Source organism: Canis lupus, chromosome 5, assembly GCF_011100685.1.
Source record: "Canis lupus familiaris isolate Mischka breed German Shepherd chromosome 5, alternate assembly UU_Cfam_GSD_1.0, whole genome shotgun sequence".
NCBI lineage: Eukaryota > Metazoa > Chordata > Mammalia > Carnivora > Canidae > Canis > Canis lupus.
Genome location: NC_049226.1, coordinates 56,226,508 through 56,251,380, shown reverse-complemented (window position 1 = coordinate 56,251,380; position 24,873 = coordinate 56,226,508). Strand labels below are relative to the sequence as shown.

General features: G+C 44.2%; 1 protein-coding gene and 1 long non-coding RNA gene across 2 annotated transcripts in view; one reads left to right on the top strand and one right to left on the bottom strand.

Moving 5' to 3' along the window:
* SLC1A7 (solute carrier family 1 member 7) overlaps positions 1 to 6,648 on the bottom strand; it is a 42,629-nt gene extending 35,981 nt beyond the window's left edge. The window contains 2 exon segments of the mRNA NM_001197159.1: positions 858 to 937; positions 6,459 to 6,648. Coding sequence (NP_001184088.1) covers positions 858 to 937; positions 6,459 to 6,635 — 257 coding nt within the window. The 5' untranslated portion in view covers positions 6,636 to 6,648.
* LOC119871886 lies at positions 2,100 to 14,141 on the top strand. The gene is made up of 3 exons (XR_005359770.1): positions 2,100 to 2,870; positions 11,539 to 11,600; positions 12,592 to 14,141. It is a non-coding gene; the product is annotated as an uncharacterized LOC119871886 (long non-coding RNA).
* The last annotated feature ends 10,732 nt before the right edge of the window (positions 14,142 to 24,873 follow it).

Below are 24,873 nucleotides of genomic sequence, written 5' to 3'. Positions count from 1 at the left end.
CACACAGGACCCGGAGGTGTGTCCACAAGCCTCCCTGCACAGAAGTCCCGGGAGGTGAGGATTCCCAACCCACAGCCTCAGAGCAAAGAAGGGCTCTCAACTCCTGGAGCAGCCAGGTCCTGAGACATGGGGAAAACTGAGGCCCAGAGAGGGGTGGGGCTGGCTCTAGGTGGCCCAGCATGTCAGTGGCAGGGGACAATGATTTCCAGGGGTCTTCCCTCAGGGAGTAAAGTGTGAATTCTTTAGCCTGCTTACAAGGCCTTTCAGGCTTGAGCAAGAACACCCTGCCCCCAGCTTCACCTCTATCCTCCCTCACACCCTGTGACCCAGGCCCCTGCCCCCCAACACCTAGCACATGCAAATCTATATAGCCCCAGGCAGTCCTTGCAACAACCACTTGGAGTAAGGCATTATTATTCTCACTTGGCAGATGAGGAAACTGAAGCTCAAGGGAGTCTGGGAACCTGCCCAAGGTTGCACAGCTGAGCCAAGATATCATCTCACAAGCGCCTCCCTGGTCTTTCCCCACGTACTGCTGCAGTGACCATAGAGAGCCCCACTCTGGGAAGCAATCCCTGCCCTCCCTGGTCCTGAGCTATCCGGCAGTCGGGTCATGTCCCGTGATACCACAACATTTGTTCAAGCCACAGAAAAGTCCATTGAACAGCACTGGAATAAGTGGGACCACCAACTTATGGCCTGTGCCACATCCTCGTGACCACAGAGACCCCACAGTCACACTGTTCCCAGGGCCTGTGGTCACAGGCCAGCCCCCCACAGCCAGAGCGTGGCGCCTACCGAGTCCGGACAGAACCCTCTCCCCTGAACTCCCAGCCAAACACCTGCCCCTTCCTCACCTGGAGACCACCAGTGGTAGGATCAGCATCTTCAACATCCTCATTAAGAGCTCTCCAGGAAACTGGAAATAACTAATTTCCTGTAAATACAGGAGGAACTGGGGTTAGAGCAGGTGGCACTGACTTCAGAGTTTCTTTACGGTCTTCAAAGCCCTGTTTCACCCGAGCGCTCCTGTGTAGCACTTGGACTGCAGAGTCCGGGAGGAAGTGCCGGCTTTGGAGCCAAACAGCCTTGGGTTCTTCTGATCTTGACCCCCTAGAATTAGCTGTGTGGCCTTAGGCAATTTACTTGACCTCTCTGAGTTTTCACTTTGTAAGATGTTGGGAGGCTTACATGAAGGGAGGCACATAAAGCACCCTGCAGAGCCCGGGGATGAGAATAAGGCTCAGTCATCACCGGATTGTCACCCCTCCCTAACCTCTGCACTGCTCACCTGCCCACTCATGCTGGAAGTGTGTCTCCTGGAGCCGACAGGAAGCGGCAAGGGGGCAGAGCCGGATACTGTTCACACATTATTCAACCCACACTGGCCAGGCATCATGAATGAATGAGGCAGGGTTCCTGCCCTGGAGAAGGTCTCAGTCAGGTCTACGAAGAGACTGACTCAGCACAGCATTCTTGAGTCAGTGTCTCCTCCTGCACCGGGTCCCTTCTCTGGGGCCTTCCCCTCTCCCTCCCCACTCCCCACACCATCGCAGGTTCTTGCCAGCCCCCAGCAGCGTCCTCACGTTTAAAATGCTGAAGGAGAGAGAATCAGATGCAGCTGGTGAGACATCACCCAGAATAAAGAGCTCCTAAAGGGGAAAGTTCTTGTATTCAACTTCCTCACAGGCCCTTCTGTGGGGCCTTGGATTAGGGAACCCAGTCTGTGCCCCCCATCAGCTGTCTCCAGAGTCCCATGACCAGAACCTACAGCTGAAGTAGAAGAGGTCACTAAGTCCAGTTAAATTTGAATTTCAGATGAACAACAAATTTTGTTGTTTTGTGGGTTTTAAATTTCTTAATTTAATTTAATTTAATTTAATTTAATTTAATTTAATTCAGTTTTGTTATTTCTGGCAAACCTAGCTTGAGGTCATGTTCCTGAAGGTAATGTGGGGTGAGGTCAGTTGCAGGGACTTTCAAGCACCAACCAAGTTAAATTTTTGCACTTGCAACCATCTTTTTTTTTCTTTCTTTTTTTTTGAAACCAAAGCTAAACACTTGGTTAATGATCTAATACTTTGAAAAGCCCAACTCATAGAATTTTGGTACTGAGAAGGGGTTTTAAAGATCTTCTAGTCCAGCTGAGCCAAGAGACAGAGAGAACTTAGCAGTGACAATGCAGGACCAGAAATCAGGCCTCCTTGTCCTATTCTACTATCATTTCCAATGCTCCAGAAAATCTTTACAAAATAAGGGTGAATGGGAGAGAAACTTTTGAGTCCTCACATGAGCAAAAATGCCTTTATTCTATGCTTACCTCTGGTAGTCTGGCCATATTTAAGATTCTTAGTTTGAAAGAATTTTCCCTCCAAATTTCAAAAGCATTTACCTTTGTCTTCTAGATTCTAGTGTCACTTATGATTTTTGGAGCCATTTTTCCTATTCCTTGGTGGAGACTTGTTTTATTCCCTCAGAACCATTTAAGGACTATCAGTGAATTTCCAGTTTTCTGTAATTTTCATGGTGATGTACCACGGCATGAGATTTTCTCCTTTCTTTCTTTTAAAAATAAAATTCAGAGTGCTGTGCATACTTTTCACTTCTGAAAAAAGTGAAATATGCTCTCGGAAATTTTTCTCTCCATTTTTTTCTTTTTGCTCTCTCTAAATAATTAGAGAGTTTGGATGTTGGACACCTCTGATTTTCTTCTATTTTCATCTCAGTTTGCTTTACTTTCTGGGAGATTTTTGCAACTTTATCCTAGCTATTGACATTTTTTTTTTTTTTTTGCTATTGACATTTTTATCTCACATCCTGTTCTGTTTTATGGCCACTATATCTTCTCTCACATCTCTGAAGAACTTAAGGTAAGATTTTAAAATTATTCTTCTATTTCCTGCATTGTCTCTGCTTCATTAGAGACCATCTTTTCTGTTTGTTTAGTCTCTGTGTTTCTGTTAGAAGCTTTGACTTTGGCTTTCTGCTCATATGTAAGTGTGAGGCACTAAATTTCTGTGTGCATGAGTGGAACTTGTCAAGTGACGTCCCTCAAGGAAAAGTGATGGGTGACAGTCTTTTTTACTCTGGATAGGATGGGGGAGGAATCCCCTTTATAGCAGAATTTGGAGATCTTTTCCCTGAGGCTCAGTAAGAAGTCTCTTCTTAGCCCCAACTAGGGGGTGAGGCTGTGCCTAAGCCTAGCTGACAACAGTCTTATGGGGATCCCACCCTCGAATGCAGATGTCCGCTAATTTGTGGGATGCATGTGCCTCATCACCTCCCTGACTCCAACACACACAGGTCACCTATTCCCTAGGTCACGCTTCTCTGGCTCCTTGGGCAGACAGGGCAGTAGAGATGGATGGATGAGGAGTCCCCTAATTACATGAATTGGAAGGCTTAACTGCTCCAATTTCAAAGTTCCAACCAATGTCCCTGACTTTACCTCCTTATGTCATGTGGCCTCCTGTAGCTCTGTGCACTTTCAAGGGCAGAACCTTTCTGGAATTCTCCAAGCCAAACTGACCTGGTTTCTGCTTCTATAGATTCAAGTTTTAGTTTCCTATGCTCTACTAAGAGAGATCATTCAACTCTATCCACTTCCTATGGTACTCCCTCAACTTCTTTTCTCAATTGTCTCCTTTTATATTCTCTTGGGAGTTTACATGTTTAAAAAATCCCATTACTATAATTTTAGTGGAATTCCAGGAAGGAAAGGAAAATGAATGCAATTGTAAATTCACTATGGTTTCACTGAAACTCTTTAAAATGATCTTTATTTCAAGAATGCCAGGGTGGCTCAGCAGTTGGGCGTCTGGCTTTGACTCAGGGCGTGATCCTGAGTCCCAGGATTGAGTCCCACATTGGGCTCCCTGAGAGGAACTGCTTCTCCCTCTGCCTATGTCTCTGCCTCTCTGTGTCTGTCATGAATAAATAAATAAAATCTTTTTAAAAACTATCTTTTTTTTAAAAATTTATTTTTAGAGAAGGGGAAAGAGAGAGAGTGCACGTGCATGTGCAGGGAGGGGAGGGAGACAGAGAGAAAGAGAATCTGAAGCAGGCTCCATGCCCAGTGCATAGCCCAACATGGTGCTCTATCTCAGAACACAGCGATCGTGACCTGAGCCGAAATGAATGTTTAACCGACTGAGCCACCCAGGTGCCCCTCAAAATGATCTATATTTTTAAATGAGATACTATTTCCAAAGATAAAATTTGTGGTTTTGTAAATTCTTTTCACAAATAGGACATTCTTCCATTTTCCAAATTGTTTACGACTTTTGCCTGTTGCATAAGCTTACAAAATAAGAAGGGTTTAGTTTCTGAGTCACAGGCCGAGATCATAGAAACAACTCCTGGATTTCAAAGTAAGATGCTGAGAAAGCCAATTCCTGCCAAATAACTGTTCTAAGACTCCACATCCCTTCTTCAGTTTATCTGGCAGGTTAATCCAGACCGGAACACATTTGCATTTCCAAGCAGATGGGGCAGGCAGCTTTGGCAAAAGAGGCCCCAGATGAGCTTGGCTTTTAATAATAAGCATTCCAATTTGTTTTCACAAAATAATCTTCCTGCAGGAAATATATTTTTTGTTGCTCAGGGAAATTAAAGAAAGTAGATTGCAGATTGCTTGTGCCGCGGCCGGTTTAATTCAGCTTCTCTCTGTGACAAACACTGAGCTAGACTCACATTTTGGCTCATGCAAGAACATGTGATATTCAGCAAGTCAAAATCTGACGGGAGCAATGGACACCTGCACAAATGCCTCTGAAGCAGGACAGCCAGCAGCTGGTTACAGTGGAAGGCTGAGCAGGGGGCGAGTGTGGGAGCAGAGTATTATATCAGGTGGGGGCAGGTCTGGAAGAACTTTTATAAGATATGGAATATGAACTGGCTCTTGACACAGGTAGGACTTGGACAGGTAGATAAAGGAGGGAGGAGCAAGTACCAGCCCTTCAGAGCCATGTGTGCCAGGCATTGATGAGTGCTTGTTTATCCTCGCAACAATTCTAGTAGATATCTAGTGCCCCACACTCCAGATGAGGAAAATGAGGCCCAGAAAGGAGCTAGGATCCTGCCTAGGGCCAGACCTCAATAGTGTTACTCTAGTCATAGGGGCTGGGTTCTCAGGGAGGGGTTGTTTCCCTTTTCAGGAAAGGCGACATCGGATGCCTTGAGCCCCAGGTGACAATCACTTTAGGTGTGGGTAAGCTGCAGGAAGAGAAATTTTATGAAATAAGGGATCTTCCAGGAACCCATCGACAAACACTTCTCCTTCAATAAACATTAGGCTGGCTACTGAGGGCCCTGTTTTTGGCCAGGACTCATCCGTGGACCTTGTCTTTGGCCTGCCTGGCCCAGTCACAGCAAAACTTGTGCTACATCAGTTTAGGGAGGATGGGGGATACCCCCTCACTAACTTCAGCAGAAGCTCCCCACCCTCCATGGCTCCTCTTAGCAATTGTCTATTATCCCCCATCTAGGCTCATTGGCTGTGAGTCCCCAGCCGTCATTGTCGTCTCAGACTTGGGCCTGATCTCTTTCCCCTATTCCCACGGTCTTGACACCTATCCCGGCAACCCTTACTGTTTTAACAAGGCTCAGCATCATCTTTCCTTCAGTGCCATGTAAGCGTCCCTCCCTGTCCTGTGGGAGACTGGTCCCAAGAGGGAAAGGAGCCTTGCCCAGGCAAGGCATCGTCCCCCCTCGTAGTTACACAGGCCAGAACCCCAGGGGTGGGGGCTGGGGAGGAAACCTGCCCTGATTCCCAGCCCTGCATCTAATTCGCTGCCACATCCTGGAGACTCCTCTTTTGGAGACAGTTCTCCCAGGTGCTGTCAGGTCTCCCCCACGTAGCCACCTCCTGACCCGGCCCCTGCTTGTCCCACCACTCCCTCATCCTGCACTCAGCACCAGATGATCTCTCCAGGCTGAGATCTGGCCCCTTCAGCCCCTGCCCAAGCCGCTCGTGCTTGTGCCAGTTCCCCAGGGCCCTGAGTGAGTGGTCTGGCTGCCCTGAACAGCCTGCTCCACACGCACCCAAACCTTTTAAGGGCCTGCGTCTGGCTCCAGCTATTCTTCTGCCCCCAATACCTTCCTGGGTCTCTATTGTGTGGGCTGCTGTAGGAGGTACTTTCTGATGCCTGCTCCGCGCTCTCCCAGGCCCCGGCTCCCGCTCCCGTGCCTCTTCACCCTGTGGTCATCCTAACGCCACGTCCTGGCCTCTCTCTCACCTGGTGGTGCCATCTGTAACCACTTCCTCCACCATTTTATCAGATCTCGCTCTAGTCCTGTACCCCTGCTACAGATGAGAAGACGGGGACCCAGAGAGGCAAAGTGGCTCCCCCACCATCATGTCATCCATGAGCCATGGAGCGGGACTGTGACTCCCAGATCCCTCTGGCCCACATACCCCTCCTCCACGGAGCCCCCCCGAGAAGCTCCGGGTGGCTGACCTGCGGTGAGAGGCGACGGGTCCTCAGGAAGAAGCCAAGAAGGCAGCCCACGGTGACGGATAGCACAGACAGGATGAGCAGGCCATTTCGCTTGCACACGTCCCTCCCTCGTGCCAGGATGGCACCTGGCACCATGGTGAGCCCAGCCTGCTGGCACAGGGCACAGCACCATTCCATGCACGTGAGGCCAGCTGAGGGCACAGGGTCCCAGCCAGAGGCTCCAGCTGCTCAGCAGGCAGGTGGGCAGAGTTGCTAAGCACCAGTCACCAGCCCCACAGCCATGGCCTTTGAGCTGCCCCAGAGGGAAGCCACAATCCTATTACCAGCTGCATCATTAGGAGCCAGGGACAGATTAGGGCCTGGGAAATTAGAGCAGGCCACGTGGTCTGGGAGTTTGGACCTCAAAGCCCGGTGCACCTCTCAAACAGGGGAGAAACAGAGAGACACTCACTTGGTTAGTTTGATTTTTACCCCGACTTTATTCCAGAAAGAACTGAAGACAAGAAGATACTAGCAGTCACTAACACTGATTAAGCATTTACTATGTACCAGGTGCTGTTCTAGACGCACATTCCTTGTATTAGTGCATTTAATCTTCATACCAATTCCTAGAAGTGAGTCCTATAAGTATTATTTTACAGATGAGGAAACCAGGGCAAAAAGCATGTGCTGTGTGCCAGACCCACTCACCTGCTTGACCTGTGTGAGGTGTAGGGGTCCCCCCAACAACCCTAAAATCCCAACGTTCATTTTTTTCTTTCTTTTTTTTTTTTCTTAAAGATTGTATTTATTTATTCATGAGAGACACAGAGAGAGAGGCAGGCTCTCTGCAGGAAGCCCGATGCAGGACTCAATCCCAGGACCTCGGGATCACAACCTGAGCCAAAGGCAGACACTCAACCACTGAGCCACCCAGGTGCCCCTGTTCATTTTCCTGAAAGTGAGATTGAGACCCCAGGAGTCAGAGTTCCTTGGTCATGGTCACGGAGCCTGCAGTAGCAGAGTGGAGTTCAGGCCTGTGTGGGTTTGATTGGTGCCTCAGTGACAGATAGATGGATTTGAAAGTGCTTAGCAGCATTGTGCAGAGTGTAGGATTTGAGTCCAGTGGATCTGGGTTCAGACTCGGGGTCTCCCATTCATTGCTGTGCATCCTTCACAGGATTACTTTGCCCTGAAGCAGGGAACCCTGTAGGCTCTCAAGGCCTATTATTTTTTTTAAATGACACAGTCCAACCTATTCAAGTCCCAGCTCTGTCACTTGCCATCTGCGTGACTTTGGGCAAGCCATATAATCTCACAGTGCCTCAGTTTCCCCATCTATAAGGCAAACATAATAGCGTCTACTTCATTGGGGCTGGTGTAATATCCCGTTCAGAGATGATTTGTGAGAGCAGCGGTCTGTGCCGTGCTGAAAGGGGAAAGGACTGTTAGGATCATCATCCACGTTTAGCAATTTTTTTGTGAAAGGTTTTCTTTTCGCAATTTCTTGTGGCCTGGCCTGCCCTTTAAAGCTAGTGGGAATTAACTCTAGTCTGTAATCTCATTAGGGGCAGTCAGGCGGCAGCAGGGAGTGCAGTCTGCGGTCTGGGGCTGGTGTGCACAAGGGCCGCCTCCCCTGACACAGGGGAGGAGGAGGAAGGTGGAGAGGATGGGGCCAAGAAACTGCTGGGGCCAGGCAGAGGGGCCCGGGTGTAGGCTCTGAAGCTGTGCACAGAGCTCCTGACTGGGAAGGAACCCTTAGACGTTGGTCCCAACTTAAACAGCTCTGTGACCTCATCCTCTCTGGGTCCCGGTCTTCTTCTCCTTAGAATGAGAGAAGAGGGCAGGAGTAGGTACTGGCTCATTCAGTAGAGCTTGTGACTCTTGATCTCAGGGTTATAAATTTGAGCCCCATGATGGGCATGGAGCCTACTGAAAAATAAATAAAAAGTCTCAAAAAAAAAAAAAAAGAGAAAAACAGGCTGAGTGTTTTCTAAGGACCCCTCAGTTCAACAAGCCAACTCTCCAAAGGCCCTGCTCTTTGCCAGTAACTTTGGGGGAATGAGGGTGGAGTAGATACAAGTCTGAGATGTGTTTTTTTTTCTCCAACTCTGATTCTTAAAACCAGGAATTTCCTGATATACCTTCAACTCCAAAGCATGCCTCATTCTCCAATTAACCAGTGAGTTTAGTGACTGTCTAAAAGACAAAATATTCTGAGTATTTGGATTTGTGGTTTTTTTTTTTTTTTTTTTAAGATTTATTTATTCATGAGTGACAGAGAGAGAGGCAGAGACAAGCAGAGGGAGAAGCAGACTCCCTGCAGGGAGCCCAACGTGGGACTCAATCCCAGGACCCTGGGATCACACCCTGAGCTGAAGGCAGACGCTCAACTGCTGAGGCACCCAGGCATTCCTGGAGTTGCGTTTCAATCAATGTTCAGGCCTGGCCTTGAGCCATGCCATTGATGGAGATTAGTCTAGCTGTCCACTTCAGCCCCAAGCCTCTGATTCCCATGCTGCCCCACAATGGCTCCTGCCTCCTGTCCCTCCCACTCTGACAATTTCACCCTGTGCCTCCCAGACTCCAGGCCTTTCTTTCCACTGCTCCCACTGTCATCAACATGCAAAATTACAACTCATTCAAGCAAACATTTTTTAGAGCACAATGTTATGCCATGTCTCCTTGTGTTCTGGGGACACAGCATGGTACTTGCTCTTAGGAAGCTTGTAAGAAAATTGAGGGGGCTCTAAGACTAATTCACACTAAAGTGTGAGTGACTGATGATTAGCTTACTAAGGAAATCAAATCAAAAGGTTCCTGGGTAAGAACCCTTTAATAACTTCCTATTGCCCACAGAATCAATTGCCTTACAATATTACCAGATATGCACAATTTTTAATTAAAACAAGTTGGGGGGGATCCCTGGGTGGCGCAGCGGTTTGGCGCCTGCCTTTGGCCCAGGGCGCGATCCTGGAGACCCGGGATCAAATCCCACGTCCGGCTCCTGGTGCATGGAGCCTGCTTCTCCCTCTGCCTGTGTCTCTGCCTCTTTGTCTCTCTCTGTGTGACTATCATGAATAAATAAATAAAATCTTTAAAAAAAAAAAAAAAACAAGTTGGTTGGGATGCCAGGGTGGCTCAGTGGTTGAGCGTCTGCCTTCAGCTCAGGACGTGTTCCCGGGGTCCTAGGATCAAGTTCCGTATCGGGCTCCCTGCAGGAAGCCTGCTTTTCCCTCTGTCTGTGTCTCTGACTCTCTCTCTCTGTGTATCTCATGAATAAATAAATAAAATCTTGAGAAAAAAAAAAAAAAACAAGTTGGGAAATGCTGGATGAAACAAAGTTAAGCAGGTTCTTTACTCCAGGACAGTTCAAAGTCAGACTGTTCAAGTTCAAATGTTAGGTCTATTGCTTACTAGCTCTGTGATCTTGGGTTGGGTAAATTTCTTAGCTTCTCTATAAAATAGGAATAATACGACAGTACCTAGTTCACAAGATTGTGTGAGTCAAATGTGGTGATGGATGCTAAGTGCTCAGAGCTTTGCCTGGTGCCTTGCAGTACTCACAGGGAGTTACTATCAGTTTCACCATTTAGTTTTACAATACTAACAACATATGGTGGAGGAAGTCTCCAAGTGGGGATACAGAATCTCAGCCCTCTTCTGGAGCAGAGACATCCATTTTCCCACCTCTCCAGCACACCACCTCCTCCCATTCGACAGGCCTGGAGCTTTTCTAACACTGCCCACTGTGAGTTCCTTAGCCCTGCCCCTCTCTCTGACCTCCATACCTGTGCCCATGCTGTGTCCTCTGCCTGGAATGTCTTTCCCTCTGACTCCAAAGGCACAGGTTAATGCCCCACCTTTCTTGAAGCCTTTACCAACTATCCCAGATACAGCATTCCTTCTCTTCCTCCCACGGGGCTCTTCTGCTGTCACCACCTGCACATTAACCCCGGTTCCCTTGTAAGTGACTCTGACAAAGAAGTAAAGATCTATGAGACTAGAATGAAGTCTCTGTTACCATGTCACTTGAAAACACCTTGATGGATCACCTTCAAAACTCAAGGATTTGGGGATCCCTGGGTGGCTCAGAGGTTTGGCGCCTGCCTTCGGCCTGGGGCATGATCCTGGAATCCCGGGATTGCATCCCACGTCAGGCTCCCTGCATGGAGCCTGCTTCTCCCTCTGCCTGTGTCTCTGCCTCTCTCTTTCTGTGTGTCTCTCATGAATAAATAAATAAAACCCTTAAAAAAAACCTCAAGAGTATACTGGGGGGCTGGGGGGCACCCCAAGGAGCTAGGAGTTGCCCTCCAGAGCAGCTGAAACTGATGGGCAGCAGGAAGCCTGGAGATGCTTCCCAGGTGACTTGAGCTGCATAGAGTGAGATGCTACGGGCAGAGAAGATAAGCAGTCTTGTCAAAAATGAGCCCTGAATTGCAAATCCTAAGCGCAGCTGCATCACTCTATGGAAATAAGTTTGTAGGCAACCTGTTTTCATAGTGAGTATGGCCTGAGCCGAAATCAAGAGTTGGATGCTTAACTGACTGAGCTGCCCAGGTGCCCCTGCAGTGCCAGTTTTAAATGCAAATATAAGAGCATTTATTTTGTATGCAGAATCACCCAAATCATACAATGTATATTTAGTAGTCCATACATATGTATGTATTTGTTCTTAACAAGAACAGTGGAAACACCATACAAAACTAATTCAATAATCTTTGTTTCACCTCTTGATACATGTACATTCTATCTGTACATTCTCTACCTTTGGTTTACTGTGAGCAAGGAAGGGCTGAGAAGCAGAACTATACGGGTAGCCCTGTCTTTCCTTTCTCTTCTATATCATTTTCAGTATCGGTGGTTGGATAACACAGGGAAGTTACACCAGCAAGAAAGGACATAAAGTTCCTTGATCATTTGCCTTTCTTAGAATGCCATTGTCTCCTCTCTGTGTTCAACTAGTGATCAAGAGCACAGACTCCAGAACTAGATGACTCATGTTTGAATCTTGGCCCCCAGACCAACTATTTGTGTGACTTTAGACAAGACACCCTGTGTCTCAGTTTCTCATATGGGATAATGATGTTCTATCTTTTAGGGTTGTTATGAGAATTAAATGAATTACACCTGTGAAGCACTGAGGACCATTGTCTGATCATAGTGAGTACTATATACATGTTCCTATTATTATCATTATTATTACGTGCACCAGGCATATTCTAGGGACACAGCAACAAACAGAAATAGACAACAGTCTCTGCTCTCATTGAGCCTACGTTCAGGTGATGACATTTCTGCTATATAATTCTCTCTCTAATGAAGAAATGGAGCATTTTTGCTACTGTGCCAATCCTTATGAAGGAACCATCACTACCAGCAGGTCTGTTTTGATCCAAATCCAAAATTCCCAGAGAAGGTTATGATTCGCCCAGCTTGGGCCAATCACCTGTGGCCAGTCGGGGCAGGGGACAGGGTCACATTGTTTAAAATTGCCACCTCTGTGGTAATCCTGGAGCTGTGTGTGGTGGCAGTTAGAAAACTGGACATACTGTGCAGACACTGAAAATGCCTGGCACATCGTCCTAGTCACCCACCTCTTAGCAAATCATGCCTAACCTCGACTTTCTTTTCCTTCTTGTGTAAATTGCCTAACATCTCCTATAAGGCTGCTTATAGGTGCCCTGCTTAGACCAGCTGCTTAGGACCAGCTGCTCGAGGTACCCTGTTGCTCTGCCTTCTCTGATGTTTACCCTTCCCTCCATGGCATCAGGTACCTGCACCCTCCTCCCCTCCCCTGCCCTGCCCTGTACAGCAGGTACAGAGGAGACTGCAGGCCACGTCTGATCCATGTGATTTCTCACTCCTTTTCAGCCCACCGTGTCTCACTTGTTTGCATCTACACAGCCCCCAAGAGTCAGAGATCCAGGGTTCAAAACCCAGGTTTAGAGCCCCAGAGATATGTTTGCTCCACTCTCTGGGACTCGGAGAAGGAAAGAAGCCCAGGCAGGGCCACTTGGAAATCAGGTGCCAAGTCAGGAACAGAACTGGGGTCTCTCTCTTTCCACTAAGTCCTCCCTAAACCCAGAAACACTTCTCAAAGAATCCTGTCACTGGCTGTTAGATTTCAGCTCCTATCTCCTTTATGGTGCAGAATTGCCTCCACCCCCTACACCGCGTGCTGGTAACTGGGTAGACCCTCTGCTGTAGACACACCGTCCACTACCACTTCCTGGGCAACCATGTCCACATTGCTCCCTGCTGCTGCTGGGGTCCAGATGCTCGTGTCCTTTGGGAAGGTGCTGAGGTTAGTGGCTGATGAATGGGGGAGGCAGGATGGGCGACATAGAATAGCTGTCCGCACAGCCATGACGGCCAGTGACAGGATGGTCGTGGGCAGCTGGGATCACAGCTGGGAATCAGATTAAGGAACTGAATAAGAAATGGACAGAGCCTTGGTTTCTGGAAAAAGTCAAGATGAGAGCAATCAATATGTGGAGGCTCTGGGCAGAGGGTGATGGAGTCAGGAGAAGGGCAAAGATTTAGGTTCATGTTCTGACACCAAGGAATGCAACCAGGGAGTCATTTGACCTACCTGAGCCTTTACCTTCTCAACTCAAAGATGACTCCTTGCTTCATGAGGCTACAAAGAGGTTGTGGGACAGACCTCACTGCTCTGAATCTCTATCTCCTTGTCCATGAAATGAGAATATTAATTATACCTAATTCATGGGGTTTGGAGAAGTTTAGAACCTTACGTGAAAAATAATTAATGAGCTTGGCATGTCTAGCTGCTCAGTAAATGGTTGCAAGCTATCGAGATCTCAATTAAGAAAGCTCAAGCAGAAAGAACAATTTATTCAAAAGCTCTTCCATCTTCCCCCTCTCTCCCTACAACACTATTTTTAAGGCCTACCCCCTCAGCCCTTTGGAAACTGACAACTATAAATGTTTGAAGATACAACAGACTCCCTCTGGAAGTAGTAAACTCCTTGTTCCCAGAGAAAAATGAACAAAAACTAGATAATGTATTGGGGGCACATAGCAGAAGGGCTTCAACCAGCTGATGGGATGGAGGTGAGGGGAGGAAGGCACAAGGCTATAGGCCCTCAATGATCTTTTCCAGACTCTCTCTCCCATAGTGCCCACCCATCCCCGGATTTCGGGATGGGCAGTGACCACTGAAAACTCTCATCTGGGCAACACTAAGGAAAATCCTGCTGAGAATTGTCCATCAGAAAAGTCCATGATACACAGGCCCCTCCACATCGCCATGCATGCCTGTGTTTGGGTGATATCCCTTTCTTAGAGCTGGGGGTGGGGGCCAATCCTACAAGAAAATTTGGTGCTGATGGCTGGCCAGTGGAACCCTCAGTCAGAGCCTGGCTAACAAGGGATCTGCAGTGATCACGGAGAATCCTTAGACCAGAAATGAGCCTTCTCGAGGGCAGGAATGAAGAACTCAGGAGACCAGCTCATTGACCTTCCCTCCTGGACCTTCTCAGGCATCTACACCACATATCAGAACTGGGCACAAACACAGACCAGTCATCTGATTACATAATTCTCTGCTCTGGGAGGGACGGGGTGCAGCACAATCCCTTGGTGGGGAGGTTTTCCTTCAAAAAGCATAGTCAAGGGGCACCTGGGGGGCTCAGTGGTTGAACATCTGCCTTTGGCTCAGGGCGTGATCCCAGGGTCCTGGGATCGAGTCCCACATCGGGCTCCCTGCAGGGAGCCCGCTTCTTCCTCTGCCTATGTCTCTGCCTCTCTCTGTAGGTCTCTCATGAATACATAAATAAAATCTATTTTAAAAAATAAAATTAAAAAGCATAGTCAATATCCTAATTTTATTTTTGGAAAATAAATACAAATCCTCTCTTTTTTGACTCCATGAACAACAGAGTAAAAGCTCAACAAAATCTTGGCTAGTGGAGCTGTTTCTACCTAACCCCAGCAGCCAAGAATATTCCCAAGATTGGGGGAGGGGAGAATGTTCCCCTGTAAGATCCGCATCATTACCTCTGGGAATGTGAAACTTTTCTGTTCCTCTGAACAGAAGGTATGTGTTCGAAAGAACCCAGTACTCTGATATAGATTAAGCAATGTTTTACATGGCAGTGGAGTTATTAGTTACAGTTTATGCAGATGTTCAACTTTACTAGGTAATACCACCTGTTTTCCAAATTACTTTGACTCACTGATGCATTCATCCACAAGGGGTGAAAGCTCATTTTGCTCCAGCATTTGGGAATGATTAATTTTTAACTCTTGTCAGTCTGGTAGGTGTGAAATAGTATTACATTATGGTGTATATTGCATTTCCCTGATTAATGAAATTAAATACATTTTAACATGTTTGTGAGCCATCTGTGTTTCCTCTTCAGTGAAATTTCTATTCATTTCTTCTGCCCATTTTTAATTCGGTTGTTTGTCTTTCCATATTGATCTTCATATAATCTGGATATCAACACATTATTTATATATGTGTCCTTGTTTATGGCTTATCTATATCTCTTAGTTTTAATGTAATCGAATGTATCAATCTTTTTCTCTATGATTTGTCTTTGCCTTCTTTTAAAAATCTTCCCTACTCTAATAAAGTTATTTTTCTATGTAAATTTTAAAACTTGTATACTTATACTTTTCTCATACAGGTCTGACCAACCTGGCTAAAGACTAATGTAAGAGTCAAAAATTATGTTTTCCTTAAAGTTAGTGAATTGTCCCAGTACTACCTTGAAAAATCTATTCTTTCACTTTGAACTAAAATGACTTCTCTGTAGTAAAATCAAGTTCTGTATATATTTGGGTTCTGTACATATTAGTCAACACCACTCTGTCTTTATGACTATAAGTTTATAATAATTCTTGATACCTTGCCAGACACGTCTTAACGTTTTCTTCCTCTTCAGGAATGTATAGGTCTTCAATAAAGGCACACAAAAATTTAGAAAGAGACTTGTTCCAAGAAAACAATTCTGATTTTTATTGTAATTGTGTGGAAATTATTGATCAATTTGATAGATTTGACATCTTTATGATATTGACTTTTCCAATTCGTGAACATTTAAAAAATTTTATTTATTTGCATTTATTTAGATCTTGTTTCAGAGTTTTATTATTTTTTCTCTGTAATTGAGTATCTTTTTTTTAGATCTAGTCCTATATACTTTATTTATTTTGATGCTGTTGTAAATAGTGTCCTGTTTTACTGCATTTTCTGTTTATGGTGTATAGAAATAAAATATATTTTTGTACCTGGATTTTATATCCTGTTGATTTACTAAATTTTCTTATACTTTGAGGTGTTCTGTGTACACAGGCATATCATGAGCAAATAGTGACAGCTTTGTTTCTTCCATTTCAGTCCTTGTACATTTTATAACCTGTGTGTGTGTGTGTGTGTGTGTGTGTGTGTGTGTGTGTGCCTACTGTGGTGGCTAAGACCTCTAGTACAGAGCTGAATGAAAAATCATGATTTGCGGGCATCCATGTCTTGTTCCTCATCTTAAAGAGAAATGCTTTAAACATTTTGCCATTAAGTATTATTATTGTTATAGGCTTTTTTGTACATGTTCTTCATCAGATTAAGGGAGTTCTCTTTCATTCTTAGTTTGCTAAAAGGGTTTCTACTTTTTAACTTCTTTTCTTTTTATTTTTCCTTTCTTTTTAAAGAGAGAGAGAGAGTGCGAGTGGGGAGGGGCATAGGGAAAGAGAGAGAGAGAATCCCAAACAGGCTCCATGCCCAGCACAGAACCCCACGTGGGGCTTAATCTCATGACCCTGAGATCATGACCTGAGCCAAAATCAAGTCAGACGCTTAACTGACTGAACCACTCAGGCGCCCTTACTTTTTGTTTTTTTATATATATGTCTGTTTCTTAACTTCCCAGCATAAGATTTTCCTATTTATCTTTTGTTATTTTTTTAAAAAGCTTTATTTAGGTATAATTTACATATTGTATGATTCACCCCTGCTAAGCATACAATTCAATGGTTTTTAGTAAATGTACTGAGTTGTGCAATCATCAGCAAAATCCAATTGTAGAACATTTCCACCATCCCCAAAAGACTTGTCATGCACATCTTTAGTCAATCCCTATTCCCTCCTCCATCCTCAGGCAAACACCAATGTGCTGCCTGTCTCCATAGATTTGCCTTTTCTGGACATTTTCTGTCCAGAAAATTCCATTGTATGTGGAATCATACAATGTGAACTTTTAAAATTTTGGTTTCTTTCATTTAGCATAATATTTTTGAAGTTCATCCTTGTTAGTAGCATGTTATCAGTAGTTCATTCCTCTTATTGGTGAACAGCATTGCATTGTATGGGTAACATATGGTTTGTTTTTCAAAATAATGTTGCTATAAACTCTCACGGACATCTTTCTGTGGACACATGTTTTCATTTATCTTTAGTAGGTATCTATGAGCCAAATTACTAGGTCATTAAACACAAATTTACATTGAACTTTTAAGAAACTGCCAAACTATTTTCTAAAGTGGATGTATCATTTTAAAATGCCAGCAATGTGGGCAGCCCAGGTGGCTTAGCCATTTAGCACTGCCTTCAGCCCAGGGCGTGATCCTGGAGATCGGGATCGAGTCCCATGTCAGGCTCCCTGCATGGAGCCTGCTTCTCCCTCTGCCTGTGTCTCTGCCTGTCTCTCTCTCTCTCTCTGTGTTTCTCATTAATTAAAAAAAAGGGACTTTAAAATGCCAGCAGTGTATGAGGGTTCTGATTTCTTCACATCTACTCCCACAGTTATTACTGTTTGTCTTTTTAATTATAGCCATCCTGGCAGGTGCAAAGTGACATCTCCTTGTGATTTTAATTTACATTTTCCTAATGGCTGAGCACTTCTTAATGTGCTTATCAGCTATTTATATGTCTTCTTTGGTGAAATGTCTATTTAGGTCTTTTGCCTATTTAAAAAATTGGGTTATCTTCTTGAGTTGTAAAAGTTCTATATATTCTGGATATTAGACCTTTATCAGAATTAGGATTTACAAATATTTTCTCCTAGTCTGTGGCTTATCTTTATATCCTTTTTTTTTTACTTAACGTATTTTTAAATAGTTTTTTTTAAAGATTTTATTTATTCATGTGAGACACAGAGAGAGAGGCAGAGACACAGGCAGAGGGAGAAGCAGGCACCATGCAGGGAGCCCGATGTGGGATTCGATCCTGGGTCTCCAGGATCAGGCCCTGGGCTGAAGGTGGCGCTAAACCGCTGAGCCACCCAGGGATCCCTCTTTATATCTTTTTAATGGTGTCTTTTAAAGTACAAAATTTTATTACGTTTGATCCATCAATTTTTTCTTTTATGAATCATGCTTTTAGTGTCATATCTAATAACTCTTTGCCTAATCCAAAGTCAAGAAGATTTTCTCCTGTGTTTTCTTCTAAAAGCTTTATAGCTTTAGCCTTGAATTTTGGTCTGATATATTTTGAATTAATTTTTGTGTGTGGTATGAGTAAGGGTCTAAATTCATCTTTTTGCATGTAGATATCCAACTGTTCCAGCAACATTTGTTGAAAAAACTTGTTGATTTTTAATAACCCTTTTGTGAACAGAGAATAAAGACTTATGACAGTAATCCTTTCAGGTTTGTAGAGATGTACTTTATGATCCAGTAGATGTTCGATGTTCATAAGCGTTTCAACATGTGCTTGGACAAAATACACATTCTGCAGGTTATGGTGCATTGTTATATATATACCCATTAAATCAAACTTGAGAGTACATTAGTTCAAATCTTCTGTATCTGTACTTATTTTTTTGTGTCTGATCAATTACTGATTGACTTATGTTAAAATCCACTAATGTGATAGGACATTTGTCTTTTTCTTCTTGTCCTTTCAATTTGTAATTTATATATCTCAAGGCTGTGTTACTAACTTTCATTAACTTGTGATCTGATCATTTTATCATAAGGCAGTGACCCTCTTTATCCCTGGCAATATTTTTTGCCTTGAAGTCTATTTTGTCTGATATTGATATCTTTTAGGAAGACAGTCCAGAGACTATATACTTGGAAGATATGACCCAGTGAGATAATAAATTCTGCCTAAAACATAGCTTCTTTGCACAGCACCTCTCTTCCCTGCCTCCCAGCCAGGCTCACATTCTTGTACTAACTAATGGCATATTAGTTGAACAGGCACCATCTCTCCCTTGGGATGCCAGAGAACACTAACAATTTTAACAAGTCATTCAAATCATTTGTTGTTTGGTATAAGTAAGCCAAACACGACAGAGGAAGAAGGTTCTGTCTTCAAAGCCAGACAGAACTAGGAAACTTGAGTATGCCAGGAGAAGTGGGTTTATGTCCTAAAAGAAAGTGAAATGTTTTGGGTTCTTGATTTCTTGTCTGATGCACAATATCTCCACATATGTGAAATATAAAGCACAGAAACTGGTGGCTCTACCAGCTTCTCCTGCAATCCAACCTGGACTCAACAGAAAGGCATATACTGCCATATTTAACAGACTCTGAAGCAGTTGGACAAGTCAGGCAAATGGGAGTAAGACTTCTCCCCACCCAGACTTCACCACTCACACATCTAAGGAGAGAGTACCTCCTTCTCCTCACCGGTGGAAGCCAAATAACTTTTTTGGGCTAGAGAGGAGACCTCTGTATCCTGAGAGAAATAACCTCCCCCAGTGTGGATGAAGGCCTTGGTCTCAACCAATACACCAAGGGAAAATCCACTTACTCAGCACTTATTCTGTGCTGAGTCTTTGGCCTACCTGATTTCATCCATTCTATACAACAACCCTGTGAGGAAGATATTATCATCATTATCTTACAAGCGAGATCACTTAGGCCTGTATAAATTGAACTTCCAGGGATCCCTGGGTGGCGCAGTGGTTTGGCGCCTGCCTTTGGCCCAGGGCGCGATCCTGGAGACCCAGGATTGAGTCCCACATCGGGCTCCCGGTGCATGGAGGCTGCTTCTCCCTCTGCCTGTGTCTCAGCCTCTCTCCTCTCTCTGTGTGACTATCATAGATAAATTAAAAAAATTAAAAAAAAAAAAATTGAACTTCCAGGGGACAGTCAGCCAGCAAGTGGCAGAGCAAGGATTTGAATCCCAGCACTTCTGACCTTCTTTTTTGAAGGAGAACCAGAGCATCTGGCTTCTGCAGAGGAGAATTTTCAGTCCACCTGGAGCAGTTAGGAGGGCACCTTTCCTCCTCCCTTCTGAGCACTAGTGCTTGGTACAGGGGAAATATCAGGGTGGCACTGTGGGCCAGGAGTGCTAGGAACCTAGGTGTAAATCCCACTGGTGTACCACTCACCAGCTGGACGACACTGAGCAAGTTACTTAACTTCTCGGGAACTCAGTTTCCTCATCAGTAACTGACAGGGTTAATAACAGTTCCTGTTCAGAGGATAGTCAGGAGGGCAACCCCGGTGGCTCAGAGGTTTAGCGCCACCTGCAGCCCAGGGCGATCCTGGAGACCCGGAATCGAGTCCCACTCAGGCTTCCTGCATGGAGCCTGCTTCTCCTTCTGCCTGTGTCCCTGCCTCTCTCTCTCTCTCTGTGTGTCTCTCATGAATAAATAAAATCTTTATAAAAAAAAGAGGACAATCATGAGCATTAGATAATTTGACACATAAAGCACTATGTTCTGTGTTTCCTTAGATGTTGGATTTGTCTATTGGGCATCCATTCACCACAGAATCAACTGCATTAACTGTCATTTCTTGGGTTTATCGATCCAGGAAGAGGCTGACCATCCCAGAGCCAGCAATTCCTAATGACAATATCAACCTACCCCTGACCTTGCCTTTTATAGGCAAACCAGTGAGTCTTGAGTCTATACTGCCTCACCCACCTCCTTATCTAACCCTCATACAGCAAACCCTAATCATCCCAGGGCTGGTACTAGAGACCACCCGAGAGCCCAAAGCCTGCCAGAATTCTTCCAACTTTCTACCCTGCCCTGCCTTATCTTTCTGGAAGAAATCCCAACAAAGGCTCTGGCCTAGACTTTCCCTCACTCTTTCTCTCTCCTGACCAGCACTGGTGCTTTCCCCTGTGGCTCTGCCCCATGACAGGCACTGACCTCCTTCTGGGATCTGTGAGGAAAATGTTTTACTTTCAAGCCCTGTTGTTTCCTGCTGTGGCCACACCAACTTTACCAGAACCGCATCCAACATGCGCATTCTTAGAACAGCTTGGCAGTTTTGGGTCTGGGGCAAACTTCCAATAACTGTTAGCTGTTACTGATAATGTCATTATTCTAGACCAGGTGTCTATTAGTTCTGTGACCATAAACAAGCCTGTTTCTGAGCTTGTTTCCTTTCTTAGCCTGTTTCCTTAGGCTACCAATGGGGATTCACTGATACTACAATTTCAGTGAGATGGTTTTGAAGACCAAATATGTAAAAAGTAAATATTAGTTTATTTTCTCTTTTCTGCCTCTGTCTCTTTCTAGAAGCTCCCTGAGAGAAGAGTTATCTTGAGCTCACAGGGGGGTTTGTGGTCATAGGGGGCCTCGTAGCCTCAGGGTCTGGGCTGACCGAGATTGTGATGAACCCTGCACTCCAAGACTGGTTCTCAGGCTCTGGCCAATTGTCTACTTCTCAACTTCAGGAAATGGTCCCTCCCAGGCCCAACAGTCCAGGTGGGGGGAGGGGGGCATGACCCAGAAGTGACAAGGGCCCCACTTCCCAAGGCCCAGGCTTTGGAGAACAGGTATACAGAAGGACTCCAGGCCCCAAGAACAGCTTGTACACAGGTGTGGGCACTTACAGACCTGATGTACCCAGACCACTTTTTCCATAATCAACCAATTAGTAAGCTGTCCTCAGAATTATTTAGTGAGCACTGTGGGGAACCTGGTCTCTGCCTTCACAAAGCTTAGTATGAGTTACAGACATAAAATGTACCAAACCACTTTTTTGGAAACTGCAAATGGGCTGCATTCCAGAATTTCAGTTGTAAATCAGTGCTTGGTTCTTACAATAATAATTGTTCTTTGGGGGAATAAAAAAATTCTACCCTGTTTTGTATATTGTATTCTTGGCCCCATCCATGGAAAAATATTTCATCTATTGGATCTTTTTTTAAAGATCTTTTTTATTTATTAGAGAGAGAGAGAGAGAGAAACAGGCAGAGGGAGAAGCAGGCTCCATGTAGGGAGCCTGACTTGGGACTGGATCTCGGGTCTCCAGGATCACGCCCTGCGTGGAAGGCGGCGCTAAACTGCTAAGCCACCAAGGCTGCCCTATCTATTGGATCTTATTATAAACAGCAGCAAATATTTGTAATTAAATGTTGTAGGAAAAAAATACAACTGAAAAAAGTAAACCATTTTATTTGTCCTGACACAGAATATATACTACGTAAATGTTTGTATACAAATGTTGTAGACAAAGGACTAATCTTTTCTGAATCTCAGTTTTCTTCATCAGGACTTGGTCACTTGCTTCTGACAGGCACTAGTGAGTTTTGTAATTGATTCTGGATGAGTTACAAAATTCAGACTTTCAAAAGCTAAATGTTAGGTTTACTTTTAAAAATTAGAAATGAGGGGATCCCTGGGTGGCTCAGCGGTTTGGCGCCTGCCTTTGGCCCAGGGCGTGATCCTGGGGTCTGAGGATCCAGTCCCACATCGGGCTCCCTGCATGGAGCCTGTTCCTCCTCTGTCTGTGTCTCTGCTTCTCTATGTGTCTCTCATGAATAAATAAAAATAAAAAAATTAGAAATGAAAGTAAAACAAGCAAAAAAGCTTTTTTAAAGAAAAACTTGAAGTCAAAAGGCAAATGACAGACTGGGAAAAATTATTTGCAGTTTGTATCAGAAAGGATAAATCCCCCTAATATATGCAAAGCTTCTAGAAATAGAGGAGAAAAAGACCATCAATCTAACAGATAAAGCTGAGCAAGATACCAGAATGGGTAAGCCACAAATGACCCTTAAACATATGCAAAGACGGTCAATTCGTTCAAAATAGGAGAAATACAGTATTTTTTTTAGGAATTTATTTATTTATTTATTTATTTATTTATTTATTTATTTATTTATTTATTTATTTATAGCATGAGCAGGGGGAGGGGCAGACTCAGAGGGAGGATCTCCAGTAGGATCCACACTGAACCCAGAGCCTGACTTGGGGCTCTATTCCATGGCCCCAAGATCATGACCTGAACTGAAACCAAGAGTTGGGCTCTTAACCAACTGAGCCACCCAGGCACCCCTCCAGGTATATCTTTTTTTTTTTTATCATTTTGATTATTTTAAACATGTAAATGTACTACCTACTCAAAAAAATCTTAATGAAAAAAATGTGTACAATAAAATAATGTGCTCCTCAATCACAGTCTATCCTCTTAACCTGTTTCATTTTTCTTTCTGACAATTATATCTAAAATGATGTTATTGTGTTTACTTTTTTCTCCCCTCACTAGACTAGGGTAAGGGTGTTGCTTTTCCATTGATTACTATATTTCCAACACTAATATTATGCCTGGCACAGAGTAGGTGCTCAAGGAATAGTTGTTGGATGAGTGAAATATCTGCTTAATTCTCTCAGTATATACCTGACCGGATGCCTCACTGAATGAGTACCCTAATGCCCAAGACCCTCTTCTAGATGAGGGTCAATTCAGGTGCCAAATATTAGAAAATGGTTAACTTTAATATCTTCACGTAGGTTTCCCTTCAGCATTTTAGTTCTGCAGTCATGATGGGGACTTGTGGGCTCAGGTGAGATGTGCTGCACATCTTGCCACACTGTCAGAGTGGAAAGAAGTTGGGTTTGGGGGTCACAGAGATACGGCATCCAACCCTACTCATAAGGTCTGTGACCTTAGGCATCTCTGGCCCTCAGTTTCCCCAACTGTAGAATGGGGATGCTTATGCCTAGCTCTTGGGATTGCTAAGAGAATCAAATGCTATCATGGGCACAACACGTGGCACCCAATTAATGTTATTATTTCTTGGCTTTCCAGCTGGTTTATTGCATCAGCTGTTTTCAGAGTTCTCCCCCCTTCCTTGGTTTATTAAGTAATATTTGTAAAAGTTTATAACAAGTCACAGATTGGCAGCCTGCACCTTTGTTTTGATTGGCTCTCAAAGTGTTTAACAAAAATCTGACTTAATTGCCAACATTTAGAAACTAGGAATCTTACATAAAAATCTGGATTTGTGGCTTCATTGGAAACATCTGCATGACCACAATCGCTGGAGCTTGGTGTTGACGTCGTGCTGGCTCATAGTCCCCATGACTCTCTACCACTTTCCACCTCGTCACCCCTCATTGGCCTGGCCAACCAGCCACTAGAGGCTTTGAGTCCCTAGCTCAAACCCCTCATTTATAAAGTGCTTCCACTTTCTTCTCTTACCTGAATTTTACCCTTGAGGGAGATGTTAATATCATCCCCCATCTTATAGAGGAAGAACTGAAGCAGAGCTGTGATGACCTATTCAGGGTTGTTAAACCAGCAACAGCAATAAACAGCCAGCGTTTATTGGGTATTTAACATGTGCCAGGAATTATTCTAAGCACATTACATGTCTTCATTAATTTAATCCTCATAACAATTTTATTAGATATTTCTGTTATCCCTATTTTACAGATGAGGACATTGAGACAAGAGAGGTCAAGTGACTCTACCAAGGTTATACCGCTAAAAGCTCAAAATGAACCCATCTCCTGCATCCTAATCTGCATTATAAGGCAGTGCAGTCTTTCTTTCTTTCTTTCTCTTTCTTTCTTTCTTTCTTTCTTTCTTTCTTTCTTTCTTTCTTTCTTTCTTTCTTCTTTCTTTCTTTCTTTCTTCTTTTTTTTTCTTTTTCTTTTTCTGTCTTTTTTTACTAATTGGTTAATCTATGGCCCCAGCTTCTGGTAAGATTTTGCAAGAGTTTATAGTGGGGGGGCAGAGGGGTTACATTTTGTAGTATTTGTGCCCTGCTGTACTCCCATCACTTAGAACAATGCCTGGCAGGTGGCAGACGTGTAAGAAATATTGGAAGAATATGGCAATAGAGGCATTCATTATCCATTATCAACTCTAGTACTCTCGGTGTCTGTTAACTGGTTAACTAATTAGCATAGAGATGAGGATCTACTATGTGGGCATATGATGGGTTCCTTGCTCTTGAGTAGCTCAAGTGGAGGTGAAAAACACTGACAAATAAAATTCAGATACAGGATATACATGGACAAGTCACTCGCCAAGAAAGTTACCTTCCCCCTTCAAAACGATCAATTCCCAATAAAGGCTATCATGCTAATTTTCTTTAGAGTTTATATTTTCAATGGTGAAACTAGGTGCATGAGACTGAAAGACCCGAAGTTTGGAATAGTTTTGCAATGAAAACCCAAGACAAAAAGCTCTTTGAAAGCATCTCCTGCTACAATACTCCTATGTTGCTAGGATAGGCTCACTGGGATCCAACAGAGACAGTGAAGTTGAA